General features: G+C 44.3%; 1 protein-coding gene and 1 long non-coding RNA gene across 2 annotated transcripts; both read left to right on the forward strand.

The window, feature by feature from the left end:
* The first annotated feature begins 1,944 nt into the window (after window positions 1–1,944).
* Window positions 1,945–13,213, forward strand: LOC119404888 (caspase-7). Its single transcript, XM_037671576.2, has 7 exons — window positions 1,945–2,094; window positions 3,842–3,884; window positions 4,496–4,610; window positions 5,274–5,421; window positions 7,717–7,892; window positions 10,404–10,527; window positions 11,906–13,213. Exons 1-7 carry the CDS (start codon window positions 2,049–2,051, stop codon window positions 12,157–12,159), a joined length of 906 nt encoding a protein of 301 aa, XP_037527504.1. The 5' UTR covers window positions 1,945–2,048; the 3' UTR covers window positions 12,160–13,213.
* A 2,422-nt stretch (window positions 13,214–15,635) lies between these two features.
* LOC125759814 (uncharacterized) lies at window positions 15,636–17,293 on the forward strand. Its single transcript, XR_007417505.1, has 2 exons — window positions 15,636–16,128; window positions 16,717–17,293. It is a non-coding gene; the product is annotated as an uncharacterized LOC125759814 (long non-coding RNA).
* Window positions 17,294–17,497: the final 204 nt, after the last annotated feature.

Genomic DNA, 17,497 nt, shown 5'->3' on the forward strand with positions numbered 1-17,497 from the left:
AGGCGCGCAGCCAGAATGTCTTTTTTTTTGGGGGGGGGGGGGTTCTCCTTGATCTGAAGGGGGGTCGGGAAGGCAGATGTGATCGAGTGTCTTTTTGTGCTCTGTATGCCATGGCAAAAAAAAAAATTGGGGGGGGGGGGGCACAGCAGGGAGGGATGGCACGAGGGAAAGAAGTTACGTCACGTGCGCGTCGTGACCTCGAGCACTTTTCTTTTTTTTTTTTTCGAACGCACGGCTTTAGTTTCAGTGTGATCGCGAGCGAGCGCGCGGGCACGTGGCGGCCTCCCGCGGCGGCCGCGGGAATCCGCTCAGATCCGCCAGTGGCCATGGTCATTGCTTTTGTGGCGCGGTTATTTGGGTATATGACATCATTTGTAGAAAAAAGAGGGAACGATTTCTAGCTGACTTCGAGAATTAATTGTAAATTCCAGGCCGCGTGCTGCGTTATAATATTTGGCTCGCGTGTTCTCAGGAGCCTCGACTACCGATAGGCACCGTTTTCTGACGACGCTGAAAAGTGTTCCATGGCCTTAACAATGAATTATTCTTGTGTCACCAAGAAATTAGCATATGGCTAAGCAGATGTTCCTCTGTTGCTGTAATTTTCTGAATAAAATTTCCTATGTCTATTGAAACGACGGCATGTAAGCAGTAAAAAATGATCAATGTTTTTTGGCTCTTGGCAGTAACAGCATAGAGTATACCGCATATGTGCCGTAGCTCTGAGCACGAGGTCCGCAGTTCCGTTTCTTCAAAACATTTTAAAGTTCTGTAGCGTACATGACAAATGCCCACATTGAGGCATTGACGAAGAATATACGTAAAGATAATAAAATTGTAATAACCGTAATAAATATTGAGGCGACAAGATATAGTTCCAGATTCTAATAACATCTCTGCTGCCCTTCCAAAGCAGGATATGACTCACGGCTAAATGTACAGAAATATTTTTCTATTGAATTGTTTCTAAAGGCTTTATCGCATTATATGACGCTTTTTTTTTCACGAAGTATGCAATCGCCATATGGGCGCGTTTTATTGCGACAATACCCATTCGCTCCTGACACTCTCGTGGCCATATGTTGCTTATAACAGCAGCCAAAACGGGCCGGGGGGAGGGGGGGGGGAGGTGACAGCCTGTTTGCCGCCGCGCGTGTTTGTGGCGTAGCTCGCCTCTTGGAGCAAATCACATGCGCGTGTGCGGGGGCTCATTCTCGCTCCGACGTTGTCATGGGACAGAAGCTGGGCAAATCCCAGTCCACTAAAAATTAAAAGCATATTTGAACTGCAAATTATCAGTCATGAAATATTTAAAGCCGGCAGAATTCAGCACTACTAGGCACCATTGGTCCACTAAAGTGTCGAGAAATGGGGAAAGCGTCAAAATACGGCCATTGCGTCAGTTGGGAGGCGCATGCGGCAATCCTGACAATACGACGCATGTCGCGGCAAAAAGATATACTGCTGAAATGAAAAACCTTAAGTACTCAAAAGTGACTGTCTGTACCTTCATCAAAATTCTGTGTCATTTCTGTGCTGTGTGCCATACACCATAGAGTTTAGGCACAGCTGGCTCACGAAATGTTTTGTAGTAATGTAAGCTGAAATTATGTAAGAAATAATATAATGTAAGCTCATACACTCCGAGATACTGGGAAAGGGTCCCGAGTAGTTCAAAATTAAATTAATAATGTAAGTAAAGATAGAGATTACCCAGCCCTACACTCGTCACAACCATTTCGGTGTCCCATAAATTTATAGCGTGGTTTGTTTCTTTACATGTTGAATGCTGTTGTACGGCGTGGAGCAGAATCAGTCGACCCTACAAAAATTTGCCCTATTCTGCTATTTCTCTCTGCAACGCGAAACCGAAACCGAAATGCGCTATACCGAAACTGAAAAGAGTGGTGGCGCTGCAGTCTTCAGTGATGTTTGCGTTATTTGTGTGCCGAGGTGATTCATATCGTGTCCCGAGAAAGTTTGAACTTTGTAGAGGAGGTCAAACAAAGTTGATAAAGTTTTCGTGACAGGCTGTTCAAGTTTGCACAATGGCCGGCATGAGTGGGGACGACTTGCAAGCGCGTGACCGAATAGGTATGAATTATGCCATTATTCTACGACAACAATAATGTCGAGTTTCGTTGTAAAAACATTCACGTCAGCGCCTGTCGTTCAAGTGTAGCGCCATTTCCTTGATTAGTTTGCGATTTCGGGCATGTGTAGGTGGGTCATTATTATGTGTTATTTAGTTGTGGAGTGACCGTGCGCGAATGCAATGATGTGCGTACAGTGTGCAGTGCGTCGACGCCAAGAACACAGCATAGAAGACGAAGGGGCGAGTGCACAAAAACGACGACGAAGCCATGCAACTAAGGAACGAACACACAAATAATGCCGGTGTCGCCAATGGTGTCACAAATTGGAGGAAGGAAAGGGGGGGTGTCACACACCCGCTCTTCCCGTAATTTGGGATTGCCATAATTGTGTTCAGTACAACTGTAAAACCCCTCTACGTGCCCGTTGCAACTAGCGGTGCAATGCATTGGTACTGCATTGCACAACCGCCGGGTGTTGCACTGTAGTGACAATCTATTGATAGTCCCTCAGGGCTGGGAGTGGCACCCAAAAAGGCTTTTGTATGCGTACCCAGAACTGCCATCCCCTCACCATCCTACACCTTTATTAACAGGAAAGTGTCCAGTAACCGCATTCATGCTTATGAAGGCCTGTCTACCGCCTGCAACGTTAGCGAAATTATTTTTTGTTTGTTAGTCATGCGTATGTTTGTCTTCACACACACAGACACGCATGGAGCTGAACTGCGATATATCTGTATGTGGCATCTTCTCGTGACTTCATCTTTGTTTGATGCATCTTTGGTCCAACTAGCTCAAGTTTCAATTCTCGTTCTCATGACTTCCTGTTGTTCAATCGAGGAGCGACCAGGGGCACCATCTTACATGCATTCTATCACTGTTCGTTGCCTGCCGCACATGTGCCCAAACTGTAGGTTAGCTGTATGAACATTCGCCTCCCACAACTACATCGGAACAGGACCATCATAGTACCTATAGCACTTGAACTACATGATCTTGCTTTTGTAATGTGAACTTCCTTCTTTTTTGAGTGTAGTGGGCCAGTTTTTCTTATACGCTTTATTCTTGCTTTCTTTGTGTAAACATACATTCTCTTGTTCCATGTAAAAATAAACTGCTCTCATCCTTCTTTTGTGTTGAAAACTTTTTTTTTCAAATACCATATCAAGTCGTTTCACATAGCTGTACCGTGACAGTCATGCACACACATTGTCATGGGCAAGCTCTTGACTGTAGAACAATAGATGGCTGGAATTCCCTATGGCTGGGATTCCCTGCCTCATGATACGGAGTTTCTTTGTTTAGTGGAGTAGTCCATGTGTTTTCACATGTGTTCACTTGTTGCTTTTTTGTTTTTGCCTGTTCGTTTCCTTTCATTCTTTTCGATGACCTTGATTCACTGTTCTTTCTCTTTTGAACTGTTTTTGTATTGAGTCACTTACTTCTTTAACACGGGTGTTCTTATCTACATTCACACTCACTAGCATTGAATAAATATGTAACCTTCGTACCAGTAAAGCCTGTTCATCATTTGTGATGTCGTCTTTGGCTTTAGTGGGTTTTCACATGCAATACCATAACCTCCTATGGTGCTACCTATCAGGAACCACTCGCACCTTACGACGGTTCCGAAAAAGGTGCTGGTCTTACACAAGTAAATTCGGTACTTCTCTATGCTTTGCATTGTGACATGTAATGTGTGCATAAGAACTTTCATGCTTCTGTTTCTTATGTTTTTTTTCTAGCCAGCACTAACAGTGAGGTTGATGCTAGGAGCATTTTTGGGGGGTAAGTGACATCCTGACACTTATTTATTTATTTGCTTTGTTTGTTGTTTGTTTGTCTAAAGAGGCCTTTAAAGGTCTTTTTATGGGGTATTGAAAAGGGAGGCATGAAATCAGCTATACAAATAAAATTAAAATTCCGCACTGTGTACAGTTTAACTGTGACATTAAAAAAATTAAAATACAAATGTTTATACCACACTGAATGGACTCAAATTTTACCAGCTTGTTCCGGGAAGCATACAGATTTACATGCAATGCATAGCTTAACCTTGCTGGCATAACTTAACCTTGCATAACTTGACCCCCTTTAAGTTAAACCGCGCAAATAAACTGTGGCTCCGCAACATTGAAGTGGCAACTCTTACCACTAGAAGTTTGGTGAACCAGTTGTAAGGGGGAAAGTGAGACTAGGTGTAACACCAGCCTGAAGCTGACACACCGCGTTGCTCCACCGTGAATTTCGACAACATATGTTCGGACCCTTCAATGTTTTTGCTAGTAAAACTGGACCAGCGAAATGTAAAGAAGCCCAAGACTTCTGAAGTTATAAAGTTTGCACAGTGAGTTTTCTTTGGTCAATATTGTAAGAAACTGTGGTTGCCCCATTCCCAGAATCTTTGGAAACCAGTCGGCGTCCCCTTATCCTGTGCTGCCCACATCGCTGGAGGCTGAAGAGTACAACATGTCACACCGCAGACGTGGCAAGTGTGTCATCTTCAATAACAGGGTGAGTGCTGAGTTGGGTAACCTCCTTCTATGCAACAGACCGGCGTTGCATCATTTTACTGATGTCAACCCCTCAGTCGTTTTGATATGTCGAGGGTTTTTCTTCCCAAAATGTTTGCAGCTGTGCGTAGACAGTCGTCGTTGCGGTTTATTGAAGATGGCTTTCTGGAAGAAAGACTGGTGTTGCAAGAGTATACGTCTCATTGATCCTCCTTGGGAAAAATCTTTTAGAGCTTGCTCTGGTTCTGCTTACCGAGATCTGTGAAGATGTTGGTGCCAATTAATAAAAGCTTTTTTGCCACTCCTCAAATACAAAACCAACCGGTTAAGAGACTGTTGTTGCATTTAAGCTGCAATTCCGTCTAAGCGATTGCAGTGTAATGAGGTTCCACTGTACCTTCACAGAACCAGAATTACACGTAAGAACTCTAAAATTCTTTAGGTGACATTGATGTGAGAGCTCTGGGGTTTTGCTGTAACATTCAAGAAATTCAATGTTCACATTCTTTCGAGAGCCAACCTTTTATGACAAAGTGATGAAAGTAGAATTTAGAATGTAGTTTGCTCTTCTAGCTTTATTATTTTTTGCCTCTTGCACTGTTCCTTTAATAGCTGTGGTCAAGTCTTCCGAGTCTCACGTGCCTTCCTGCAATAATTCGTGCAGCTCTTCGAAATCCACACAAAGCTGAGTGAGCGAAGGGGCACGAACATGGACGCCGAAAACCTTCGGAGCTGCTTTCGTCGCTTGGGTTTCGAGACAGTCATGTACAATGATCTGTCGTGCAGGAAGACGCAGGACACTCTAGAGATCCGTAAGTGTCAGCCGTCCTAAGTTGCCTTAGTAGTATGGTAGTTTGATCATGGTCAATTTGCAATGTACACTACAGTATGCATTATACTCGTGGTACCCTTTGTGGCTCGTGTGCCTCGTAATGAGATTTCACTCATAAAACCTTGGAATTCCTCTGTTGTACGACGTTGTGTCATTGGCTTTGATGTTCTGCTGCTTACAATAGTTCCAGTGGAAATCATCTACACTTGAACCTGTATATGTCGAATGTGAAGGGGATCACAAAAACATTTATGCGGCTTGCAGCAAGTTGCGCAAGACTGGGTCGTAACAGAGTTGGTGGGCACGTTTCAGGTTCTCTTGTTAACCATTTGTACAGAGAATGCTCGGGCAGTCATTGAGCACGTTGCAGTTTATGACAATGATAATTTTCCATCTATGACATGCGGCAAACCTCGAGCATAACAGCTCTGCTGTAAAAGAGTTCTTTATATAGGTAATTCGATATATAAAATATTTTGTATATCCAAAATATATTCAAGGTGATTTTGCAGCTGTTTGATGTGCACAATATTTGGTTGTGTGGGCTCGATATGTGCGGGTTCGGCTGTATTGTAGCAGCCACAGTGTGATGGAAGTGATTGAAATTAATGCAGAATACTTCAGCACAATATATTTCTTATAGGCCAGTTGCAACACACTCTGTTGATCACTTTTAGCGATTGAAACACTACCAAAGGAGTTCACGGGATTCAATACTGGATGAGCCAGTGTCACGGGTGAAAGCATTCTGTGCATATGACCAAAAGCATGCTTGGCACTCTAGCAACTCTGTCGCTGATAGACACTTGACGCATCTGATGCTGAGCCCTGTTAAGCCTGGTGAAAGTAACTAACTGAGCATATAGCCCCTGGTGTTGTCTTGGGACATTGAATGAATAACTTGGATTCAAATCAAATTTGATGATTTGCCAAACGAATAGTGTGCTTTCTCAAAATGAAGGTGTATGATATTCCTCCACTCTATGCATAGATAAGTACACAGCTCACTCCTGACAGTAAATAGGGCTTTTTTTTTTTTGTGGTGGTTACATTTGGAGAGCGACAAAAAGGCACTGGATAACTCCACTTCATAACAGCTCGAAAATATGATAATCTACATGTAAGAATGAAAGAAGGGAGCATGATGTCATGTGGTTGGCATGAACAAACCAATGCCCCTCTGACACCGCTCTTACATTTCTTTGCGGTTCCGCTGGAGTTTGCGTGTTAAAAATAGAGCTTCCATGGTTGCCAGACCTTTCAGAGCAATGTTTAGCTCGCAGTATCTCTTTGTGATGTTCTCCTAATTAGTCCTTACCACATCCACTCCACACTTTACGCTTCCACATAAACTCTGTGTGCTCGGCGGCTGGAAACTGCTGCTTGCTTATCGCATGGTGTACGCAGGGCTTTGCAAGTGTTCGATTCAAGAAGTTTGTCCATGCACTTCTTGTGAAACATTTGTTCCGCTCGAATTCTAACACAGGCAGCAAGCAGCTGTTTCACTCCACAGTGCAAAAGACTGGCATACTTGCAAGCTATTCCGATCGAAAATGGCAGTTGTCGCACTGATAAACCTTTTACTGAGAGAACACATAGAGGAGGTAGGGTCTGTGCAAACTTCCAGCAGTTAAACGTCTCATCTTACGCAGCCTTAAAAATTTACCTTCTCAACTTAGACAGTGTTTAGGCAATTCACCAGTCTCTCAACTTTTATGTTCGCCTAAAGTGATGTGTGCTCCTGCCGCGTTGTCCTTGGATCCTTCAGTGAGCACTGCACCTTACTACAAGTCTCTGGAGGCATTTTTTTTCTTTTTTATTACATTCATTGTCATCATGCATCAGATACAATCAAGTTTCATTTCTATTGCATGCTTGCAAGCTTCCTTGTTCACCTGATGTCTTGTTAACGGTATTACACATATAAAATAACTACAATGAACCTACCGTTGGCCAAAAAGACAACTCGAAACTGTTTAAAAATGGGATATATTCATCATTCTCTTCAATATTCAGAGCCTGTTTTTCTCACTACCCACGTTGGATATTAGTATTAGAAAATTTTGCTGTATGTGTGATCCCTAAGTGAAGGCCTGCTTCTCATAAGACCGTTGTGTCCGTTCTTCTTGACTATCTAGCTTTCAAAATAATTTTGTGACACTTTCTTCTTGCACCATATCCTCTGTTTTCTCACATTTTATTCATTTCCTAAATGTGAGGTAACAGTTAGGAAGTCTGACGAGAGCTACCACCTCGATTCTATCAATTTCTTTAGTTGGAAAGCAAGACTACTCGGACGACGACTGCTTTGTGTGCTGCTTTTTGACGCACGGCGAAACTGATGTTCTCTACGGAACGGACGGCAAGTTTCCCGTCAGCGCCGTTATGGAGCCCTTTCACGGTGACGTCTGTCCCAGCCTGCTCGGCAAACCCAAGCTATTCTTCATTCAGGTCTGTACCTCTCTTGTGTTGTTTACTGTGTTCTCTTTTAAAGGGGTACCGACACCAATTTTCCAATGTAGTTTATTCTGCCATACAAATCTTCTATATACAGAGATAGCTCTGCTCAAGTGTGAAGCTAAAAAAATGCTGATTACTTATTTTATTTTGACATTAAAATGGATATTCACATGGCACACCTGCTGACATCAACACTATCGGGAGGTCAGGCTACATTGTCAATTCTGATGACTTCGTGCACCAGTATGGCTAGTTGTGATGACGTCAGGTACCAAAACATTGAAATTGGCCGCTTGTGCATCGTCGAAAGCATTCAAAATGGCAGCTTGCACGTCACCAACAGAGCCACGGAGTGAAGCGGCTGTGGAAACGTCACGACATCTTGTGGGAGCACTGTGACGAGAAGCTCATACCGTATTGTGACGTCGGGGTACAGTAGAAACCGAAACTGCAGCTTAGAAAAACATGCTGTAATTACTTTCTCATGGTGCACTCACGCATACCTGTACATTTTCTAGGCTCTTGAGGGCATGGCCTTTTATATGACGCAAAAAACAAAACTGAAGATTTTCGTGTCAGCACCTTTTTAAATACAAATGCGTAGCATTTCTTTAGCTAGTCTGACTTGTTTTGTAATGCTATTTGCATCGACAGACAGTACCGACACTACTTAATTTCTGTTGCAATTGTTTCGCCTAAATTGTTAAGCATTGGTATATTATAAAGGCATAGGGGCAATAAATCACCTCAGTGTGTGACTGATCATAGCAAATTATTTCATTTGTAACGCAACACAACTTTACTTTGAAATCATGACGTTGCAAAGCTGCAACGTGCTCTGAATTACAAGAAGATGAAGTTGTGAAAAATCTATGTTAGCTGCTCTTGTATTCCGGCAGGCTGAACTGTCGCACTTCTAGCTAGTGTAGACACCAGTGGTGGCTTTTTTTTGTAGTCGGTGACGACTTAAAGCTACAGTTAGGCTATACATGTTGTAGTACTAGTCGCCGACACCCCATGACAACGTATAGCCAGTTATATTGCTTATTTCTGCTACCGTACAGATCTTTCGTTGTATCGCTCAGGGTGCATACAAGTCCTTGGAACCCTTGAAAATCGAAAGTCTGTTTTCAAGGCCCTTAAAAACTTTGAATTTCAGACCAGTCCTTGAAAAACCATGAATTTGTTGAATTCTAAATTTGAATTGGTATTTATCATCATGGAAACGGTTTTCGTTGCTGAAATTTTGTCTTTTGTTTGGAGTTCTGAAATGTGGCCAAGAAACCGTACCAATTTTTGTAGTACCTATTTAGCCGACTCTCGTTAGGCAGCTGGCAACATTAGACCTGGTGCGAGTCTCGAAGGCAGGGTTCAGTGTAGACATCGTGTCAGTGACATAAAACAGTCACCACCGGTACTAGCGGAAGTAGTATCGGCTGCGAGCGCGGTCGCCCCATCGCTATCGCATGTCTCTGTCCAACTAGTCCAACGCGGCGTCCGCGTTTGTGCGCGGGCTTTAACCTAGTCGTGCGTGTCCTTGTGCTACCAGCGCTTTTTGGAATGAGCCTGCCTTCTACGTGTTAGTGCAAGGAGTGCAAGTGATGTGTTGATATGTGAAACAATGCCCAGAAAAAGGAAATTTCAGGCTACGTGGCCCCACCATGACTACAAGCACTGGATTGCACCTGACATGAAGTGCGAGCTTTGTGGCAAAACTTTTGATGTGACTGCCATGGGTGAATCAGCTTTAAAAAGTCACATGAAAAGTGCCAAGCATATTGGCGTAATCAAGATATAGGTGCAAGGGAGTGATTTGAAAAGCTACCTGATGCCTGTTGCGACAGAGCAGTCCACTACAGCGTCTCCGTTGCAGTCGCCAAGCTTAAATGATGCTTCTAAAACGCACGAGCTTGTCACTGAAGAATTTATATTGTGAGATTTGGTGAACATATCTTTATTAATTTTTTTATTGCGTGCAATACAAGCAGATTTGTATTGTGACATGTATTTTTGTTTGTACAATAAATGTCAGACCTTTTGACAGCACTGTTTCAAGATCTTCGACATGGGGAAAGAAAATTACCTCTCGAAGAGGGCCTTGAAAATCCTCCTATAGGGCCTTGAAAGTACTTGAATATCCTTGAATTTTCTCCTTTGAAACCTGTACAAACCCTGATCGCTGATTTTAGGATGTGGCAAATTTTTTATGTGATTCTCATCTTGGTGTTTCACCTAAAATAATTGCATTTTAGCTAAAAACAAACCTTCATTTTCCAATAAGCCTAGCTTTTGTATAAACAGTACAAAAGGTACTTGCAATAAAGAGCTGATGCCACCTGGCCAGTTTTCCTACAGAGTTGTTGGGCCAGTTCACCACTGTTATTTAGGCGGCGCCTCTATGGAATTTTGAGGTTGTCACCAACTACAGTAACCTCTGCAGGAAACCCCAAACAGGAAGGTAAAACACTGTGTTCATTGGATGATGTTATGATGATATTTCAGGCCTGTCGTGGAGACAGACTCGATTCAGGCGCCCAGGCAGTTCTGGACACTGCAGACTCGCCTAACCGGATATACCGCATTCCTACTCAAGCTGACATCCTGGCTGCCTACTCCACAGTACCAGGTAGGCGATTGAAGAATTGTGTGGCATTATGTATGCAGACTCGTCAGTCCAAAGTTAGCATAGCAAGGGGTAGGTTCAGACAAATGAGCAGATCGCTGTCATTAAGCTATCTCACCTAATTACAGTTGCAAAATGGCATAGTATTGACAAACTGAAACACAAAAACGCTGGTCCTCATCCTCTCATCTTTCTTGTCACTGTAATTTCAGTACTGTAAGTTACTGCAACGAACCAGCTAGCCCAGAAATCTGCATGCTCGTGTACTCTGATATAGCTGTACGTTACAGAACTCTGGGTGGTCAGAGTTCCAGAGTCCCCCATCGCAGTGTGCCTGATAACCAAATCATGGCTTTGGCGTGTAAGAATCCAGTATTTAGCTTATTTTTTAGTGACGAAGAACAGCTGGGATCAAAATTAATTCGTAGCCTGCCTCGAAATTAGGTCATTGTTTCGGCATGTAACACTACAGGAAATTGTATATATACAGTAAAATCTCATTACTAGAGACATGTTTACAATAGACACTTGGTTATAAGAGACATTTGAAAATGGTTTGGTTGGTTTTTTCCTATGTTCTTCGTGCTAACAACATTGCATACAAGAGAAACACACTCGTGCAACACGGCTGGTGTATTACTACTGACTGCTATGGGCTGCAATTTTCATTCTTTTTGCTCGATCCTGTTCCACTTTGCAGCCAAATGTCATTCCTTGCATGGTTGCAACTACAATTTGCATTGAAATTTCTGCCATTATGCTTTTTTAATCGTTGTTGCACTGCCACAGTGTCCTCAGTGGTCTTAAAATTTTTGGTTAGAAGTGACTTTGGTTACAAGGTCAGCCTCCACCTTGTGCAAAGATCACATGCCCCGTGACGCCCTCTGGCAAAAAAAAAAGTGTTCACTGGTCACCTGGGCCATGACTGGTGCTGACTCCCAGGTGTTAAGCACACATAAATACCCTACAAAAAAATGGATGGGGGACACTCTCTGTTGTAGCTTAAATGGTAGAGCATCGGACGTGTAATTCGAAGGTTGTGGGTTCGGATCCCACCGACGGAAAGAGTGATTTTTCACCCACCTTAATTCCTTCCAATTAAGAATCATTACAATACAGTTAATGAACCACAAATAATGTCTCCTATGCTTTCCTTGGCTTAATTTTCTGTCGGTTTTGTTAGTTGGGAATAATACAGAAAATGAGCCCCTCAGACGATTCCCCTACTGTCGTACTTGGTTACAAGAGACATGTTTCCCACATTCTGTGAGTGTCTCTTGTGATGAGGTTTTATTGTGCGTGTATACATGTGTATCTGTCTTTGTATATATGTGTGTGTGTGTGTTTCCGGCTGACTGTGCTTTTCATGATTGTGTTGTAGGCTTCTACTCGTGGCGTAACACGATGCAGGGCTCCTGGTTCATCCAGGCCCTCTGCTCGGTGCTCCAAGACCGGGCACACTTTGCGGACGTGCTTTCGATGCTGACAGTGGTGTGCCGCCGCGTGTCATTGGACTACGAGTCGTATACGCCGAACGATCTCCACATGCACCGCAAGAAGCAGGTTCCCTTCATCACCTCTACTCTGACCCGGCTGGTCTACTTCAGGGCGAAACCAGGAGCGGCTTACTCTTAGCCTCACTGCCGACCAAGTCGAGCATTATACTCGGTTTCAACGTAAGAAAAAATGTAAGCCCTGCCCACAGAACTGCGGTGCACCTGCCTTTAAACCATGAAAGACAGTCATGCTAGCTGGTTTCCGCTTGAACAGTAAGCACTTTTTCTCTGCTAATGTAAATACTGCGCATATTAAGAGTTAAAGGTTCGTCGTTGCTACAAAAAACATTACGCTTGGCTGAGCAGCGATGTCAGAATCCCTGACAAAGTTTACCAGGACCTTCAAGTTTCCAACCTAAAACCAGCGACACAACATATGTGTCTTTACGTACTATCCGAAACACTCCAGAAGTGCTTGATGTCACAAAAGTGATTAAGCGCTATTGCATTTATGCAAATTCTCTCTGCAGGAGGGACAGCGATGGCTCTGGGTGGAGCTGAAATTTTTTTTCTTATGTTGTTACCGAGTACAGTGCTCCTTATGAGGTGTTCACTCTGCTCAAAGATCTTTCGTAATGATGCCAGGGTGGTGCAACGGTCGCTGTGCTTGACCGCCAGCCTGAAGGTTGCGGGTTGGATCCCGGCCGCGGTGGTCACACCATATGGTCTCAATTTCCGGACCCCTCCACTATATCGTGCTTCATAATCGCATCGTGGCTTTAGCACGTAGAACCCCAGATATTATTATGTCATTATCTTTCGTAATGGGCCTTCAGCGAGCTTTAAAAATTGTTTTAGTGCAGAGATATCTGGTAAGGTCCAAATATGAATGAAGTTTAACTGTACATTTTTTGAAGCGTGAACCAAGCTTAAAACAAGATGTACATTGAGTGGGACCAACAGCATAGTTTTTGTAGTTGTCTTGCTTGGATTAGATATTGAAGTGTGTTTAGCTAATTGGTTGAAGGACCAGTGTTGGAGGCGGTGGCAAATTTCCATGAGGGGAACTGCCACAGTATGTAAAGCATTTCATGGAATGTAGCACAGACACAGCACAAAGCCAAAGTGGCCCATGGCACAATTATTGGCGACACAAACCATGTAACACCTATTAGGATTCATTTTATACTTGCATTTAAGGGGGGACGTGGCTTTCGATACCAACTTTCTTATTTCTTCATGGATTTTGATGAAAATTGGCACACTTATTTGAAATGTTGTTTTAAGGCTACTGTAGAAATTTCATGAATATATCTTTACAACTTTTTGATTTACAATATATTTCACCTTCTGCTCTTGTTCCGAGTCTGACTCGCTTAAAAAATGCGATAGGAAACTCGTTCAAAGTGCTATGCATTCTAAGATGTCTGATTGCGGGCGTGACATTCTTAGATTTTTTTATTTGCAACAAAATTTTTTTTAGTTTTCCTTTTTCATGAGGTGACTGCGCAACAGGCATCGAGGCTTTGTGCAAACTCGTCAAATAGCTAATTATCAAAACGCCATACTGAAAAAGCAAGAATGTCACGCCCTGAACTGTGCTTCAAGGAATAAGAACAAAAAACGGAACTGAAATAGACCCAGCGGTCAGTGAGAAATCAGCGGAACAAGCGAAGCAGGAAGCAAGAAAAGTCGTTTGAGAAAACGGCTTTTAAAGTTGTACCAACGATATTACTTCATCAAAAGGCACTGGGGTCGTAATCTTTTGAGTCCTTCGTAATGTGCACTTTCTTGAGTGCCCTGTCTTTAGTTTGAGGTGCCTTGCTTCTCTAAATACACAGAAGATTGTGATCTTTAAGGTGTTTTATAAGGTTGGACCTCCTGCACATGTGGCCTTTCATCGGTTGTGCCTTTGTTTTCTTTCTTTTTTCTTAAAATCCTTTTCTGATATACAAAGAACATGTAGCATGAATTTTAAACGAAGTTATGAAGTGGTGTAATAGACATGACAAAAAACAAGATATTGTAATTCAAGTAGGTCATGTACTATGATGATTTGCCAGCTTTCTTGTATTCATGCTCTCATTAACATAATTAACAGTCTTGATTGCAATTGATCATTGAATCATTTTTATAGGATACTAAAAGCGGCTCTCATCATGGCAACCTATCACTTCCTCCTAAATAACAGGCAGTTATGGCCAAGACATTGGTGGAATAGGAATTCCTTAGCAGTTTATTCAAGACGCGAACTGGGCAGATATGAATTCATCTCCCTGTTTCACTCGTCAAGCTAATTTGTAAACCTCGCCTGCGATGCGCTTCATCATTCACCCGGTCGCGGACACGGTTTTCTGCGAGGCTTTTATTTTTTTCAGATGATTCATGAGCGCTTACGGCGATACCACGCACGGCTCCAAGCGCAGCCTAAATTGCATCAACAGTGCTTTATTTCACCTCTAAGTGCTCGGCCGCATAGTCCGGGAAGTACAGCACGCGATGTGCTGGGTGGCGGCATTCGGTGACGATGCGCAATATGCCTAGGTGCGGCGACGAAAAATAGGCGCGCAACGTGTTTGGCCTCGCATTGCGGGACGCCGACGCGCGCCCGCTGCGCGACGAGCTTGGCCGTGGGGTCCGCTGCCGATGCGTAAAATGACCATCCGCTGTACCGAGAAGCCGGCGGGGGAAGCGCTTCGTTCCTTGCGAAGAAGCACACTGCCGCGAGTCCGCTAACGCGTTGCTCTTGCCCGCAAAGTTCGAGGTTCGTCTCGCGTGCCGACGCCGTGAGCGGAGTTAGGCCTAGTGACGACTCCGAGCAGTAGACGCGCCGGCCGCGGTGCCCGATGTTTCAAAGTACGTAATGCGTAGGTCGCGAGTACAAAGAGTCGTCCTGCGATCATCTTCGTCACGACATCCGAAGTGCGCATAAGCAGAACCTCCAACCACGGATCCGACGAGTCAACGCTAGAGAGTCGGTCCGAGACGCGCGTTTGCGATGTTCGCTACGAGTGCGGCGCGCCATCGTAATCCCACCGAGCTTCCGCTAGTAGCTCCAAACTAAAACGTAGTTCTTGTTCAAAGTTATCGTCGAGCCGTGAACACAGAGCGATTGCGAACACGCAACGAAGTAGCGCGACTTCCGACAGCCGTGAGCTCGAGACGCACGAGCTGCAGACGACGATCTCCCGGAGCGAGCATCGGACCAATGGCGAGGCGCGCTGGGGCAACATGGCGGACGCGGCCAATCGGAGGGCTCGAAACGACCTTCGAACATTTGCTTTTTGTGCGCTTGTTTTCGAAGGGAGGAGCCAGCTGCGGCGGGGTATTTGAAGACGGAGAAATGCGCTTTCCGATGAGCCCAAGATATCGGCGCCCGGTGGCGTCGTTGCGAAGCTATGATTTTTTGAAAATCAGTGTTTTTTTTGCGATTTCCCCAATAATTTTCGCCACCTCGGCAGGCGCAACAATTTTTTATAGCACTTCTACGCGGTTTTCGGTGAAGATATTTTGGAATCGGATATAAAAAGGGCTACAGAAACTGAAAATGTGATTTTCAAAAAATCGATTTTTTTGCCATTTTTCGCGATACGAAAGCCGCGTCCCCCCTTAAATCGATGAACACACTTCTTTATCTTGAGGCAAAAGAATACATGGTGCTCTGTGGGCATGAATTACTACCTTGGTAAATTGAGAATTTGTTTATATTGAAGTTCACTATATCTAGGTTTACTGTATATTATTTCCTCATGTTGTGCAAGTATTCAGGCATGTATACTTTATGAATATCTTGTCATGTGATTGGAGCCTTGCTATGCGTGCTTTCTTTAAATGTATCATGTCTACGAAGTGTATTATTTTTTCACTGCACCATTACCTGTGCCTTTTCAATGTCCTTCATTCTGCGAGTTACAACATTGTCATGTCCGTGCAGCCAGTGACGAGCCGATGTCCGAGCATACTTCAAATTTACTTTATTTTGACTCGAACGCTGCTTCCTTGAAACCAGGTTGCAGCACAGTCCAGAAAGCATCTCCCAGTGCGCTGTCCATCTCTCGGCAGAGTCGGGGAAGCGCTGGCAAGAGAGACAGTACTTTGATCACCCATTGTAGCAATGTTTTTAGATGTGAAGCAGCTCTTTGACTCACGTGTGTAACGCCGTACGTTACATGCGTCTGTACGAATGCGCCGCAACGCGTTCCCCTTGCCGTAGGTGTTTGAGCGTTGCCAAGTAGGTCACGCCACAGCTTTGCGTTGACGTCGCGCTCCCCTCGCACGCTTCCCTCGCAGGTGCGCGCTGACGTCACTCTCACCCTCACCTGCAGCATGCTCACCATAGCGCCCGCAGCTGCCGGCTGCTCCGCCCACTCGCAACACCTCTGAACGTGTCACTTCTCTCTCCCTTCACCCGTGGTAGTCAAGGCGAAACGCGCGCCTGCTCCGGTCCAGCGCCAGTGTCTCGACTCTGAAGAAATAGCGACTACGAAGTCTTGCCAAACGCTTTAATGAAACTTGCACGAAACCCAACCCACCTCCCGTATCTTTGCGTTTCAAACAAACGTTTACTCGAGTAAACGCTACACAGAGTTTCGCTTCAAACCGTTCTTCCAGCACCCGCGTCGACGCCCGTTTCAACCGGGTCAACGCCGTGCGCACCGCTGCTGCTTCGCATCCCATCAGGGTTCCCTTTGGGGAGATGGTCCAAGTTTTTTGGAATACTCTTCATTAGGTACACATCGGCTGCAGCTGGGTTAGCCAAATTTTTTTGAACTGCTGTGTGATGTGGCCTAGGTGGCGCTATGGGGCCTATTCTACACTCTGCAGTTATGAAGGTCCAACATTCTCGGCGTGCTCCATTGTCGTTTGTGCCAACCAGTACTTTGACCCCGGTTACTCAACAGAGGACACCTTGTGTCTTCAAGGAACTTTCATATTTTAATGTGATGCCTCTTTATGTACAACCGGTGCATGCTCTTTTTGTACAATGCATTCATGTCTTTACCATGAAGCCACAAGCATTGATTTCAAAGTGTACTTCTTTTTACTGTTGTTTGATGTCACACTGAAGGTGGTTTATTTCGTAGTGCCCTCCTGTGGGCGCCGAGCACAACCCTGATAGTGCGTGCCTGCATGAAAAAAAGATAATGATAAACACGGTGCTTGACTGTCGCACATAAAGCCATGGCTCGTGTTCTCTGCGATTCTAGGTCAACCGTCTCTCTCCTTTGCCTACAATTTCAAGTGTTGGGTAAATAAATATTGTATTTACACGAGCTTGACTCTAACCATTCAGCTGTCAGTGCCATTCATTTTCGTGGCTTTACGAGTGGAAAAGCTGAGGCTGCACTATGTGTGCAACTGGCGACTAGTCGGATACCTGGACAAAACAAGACGAGGTCATAGTACTTGCAGCTCGGGGACGTCGCTCCTGGGGGCTAAAGTCTTTGTTTCAAGTGACATAACTAATTGATTGAAGC

Source organism: Rhipicephalus sanguineus, chromosome 9 (assembly GCF_013339695.2).
Source record: "Rhipicephalus sanguineus isolate Rsan-2018 chromosome 9, BIME_Rsan_1.4, whole genome shotgun sequence".
NCBI classification, from domain to species: Eukaryota; Metazoa; Arthropoda; class Arachnida; order Ixodida; family Ixodidae; genus Rhipicephalus; species Rhipicephalus sanguineus.

Bases quoted from the DNA above. Each gene is read 5' to 3' on its own strand.
- LOC119404888 (XM_037671576.2), top strand. From the start codon at position 2,049: ATGGCCGGCATGAGTGGGGACGACTTGCAAGCGCGTGACCGAATAG. The intron at 7,893-10,403 runs GTCTGTACCTCT...ATGATATTTCAG, and splicing joins CCAAGCTATTCTTCATTCAG to GCCTGTCGTGGAGACAGACT. The intron at 10,528-11,905 runs GTAGGCGATTGA...ATTGTGTTGTAG, and splicing joins TGCCTACTCCACAGTACCAG to GCTTCTACTCGTGGCGTAAC.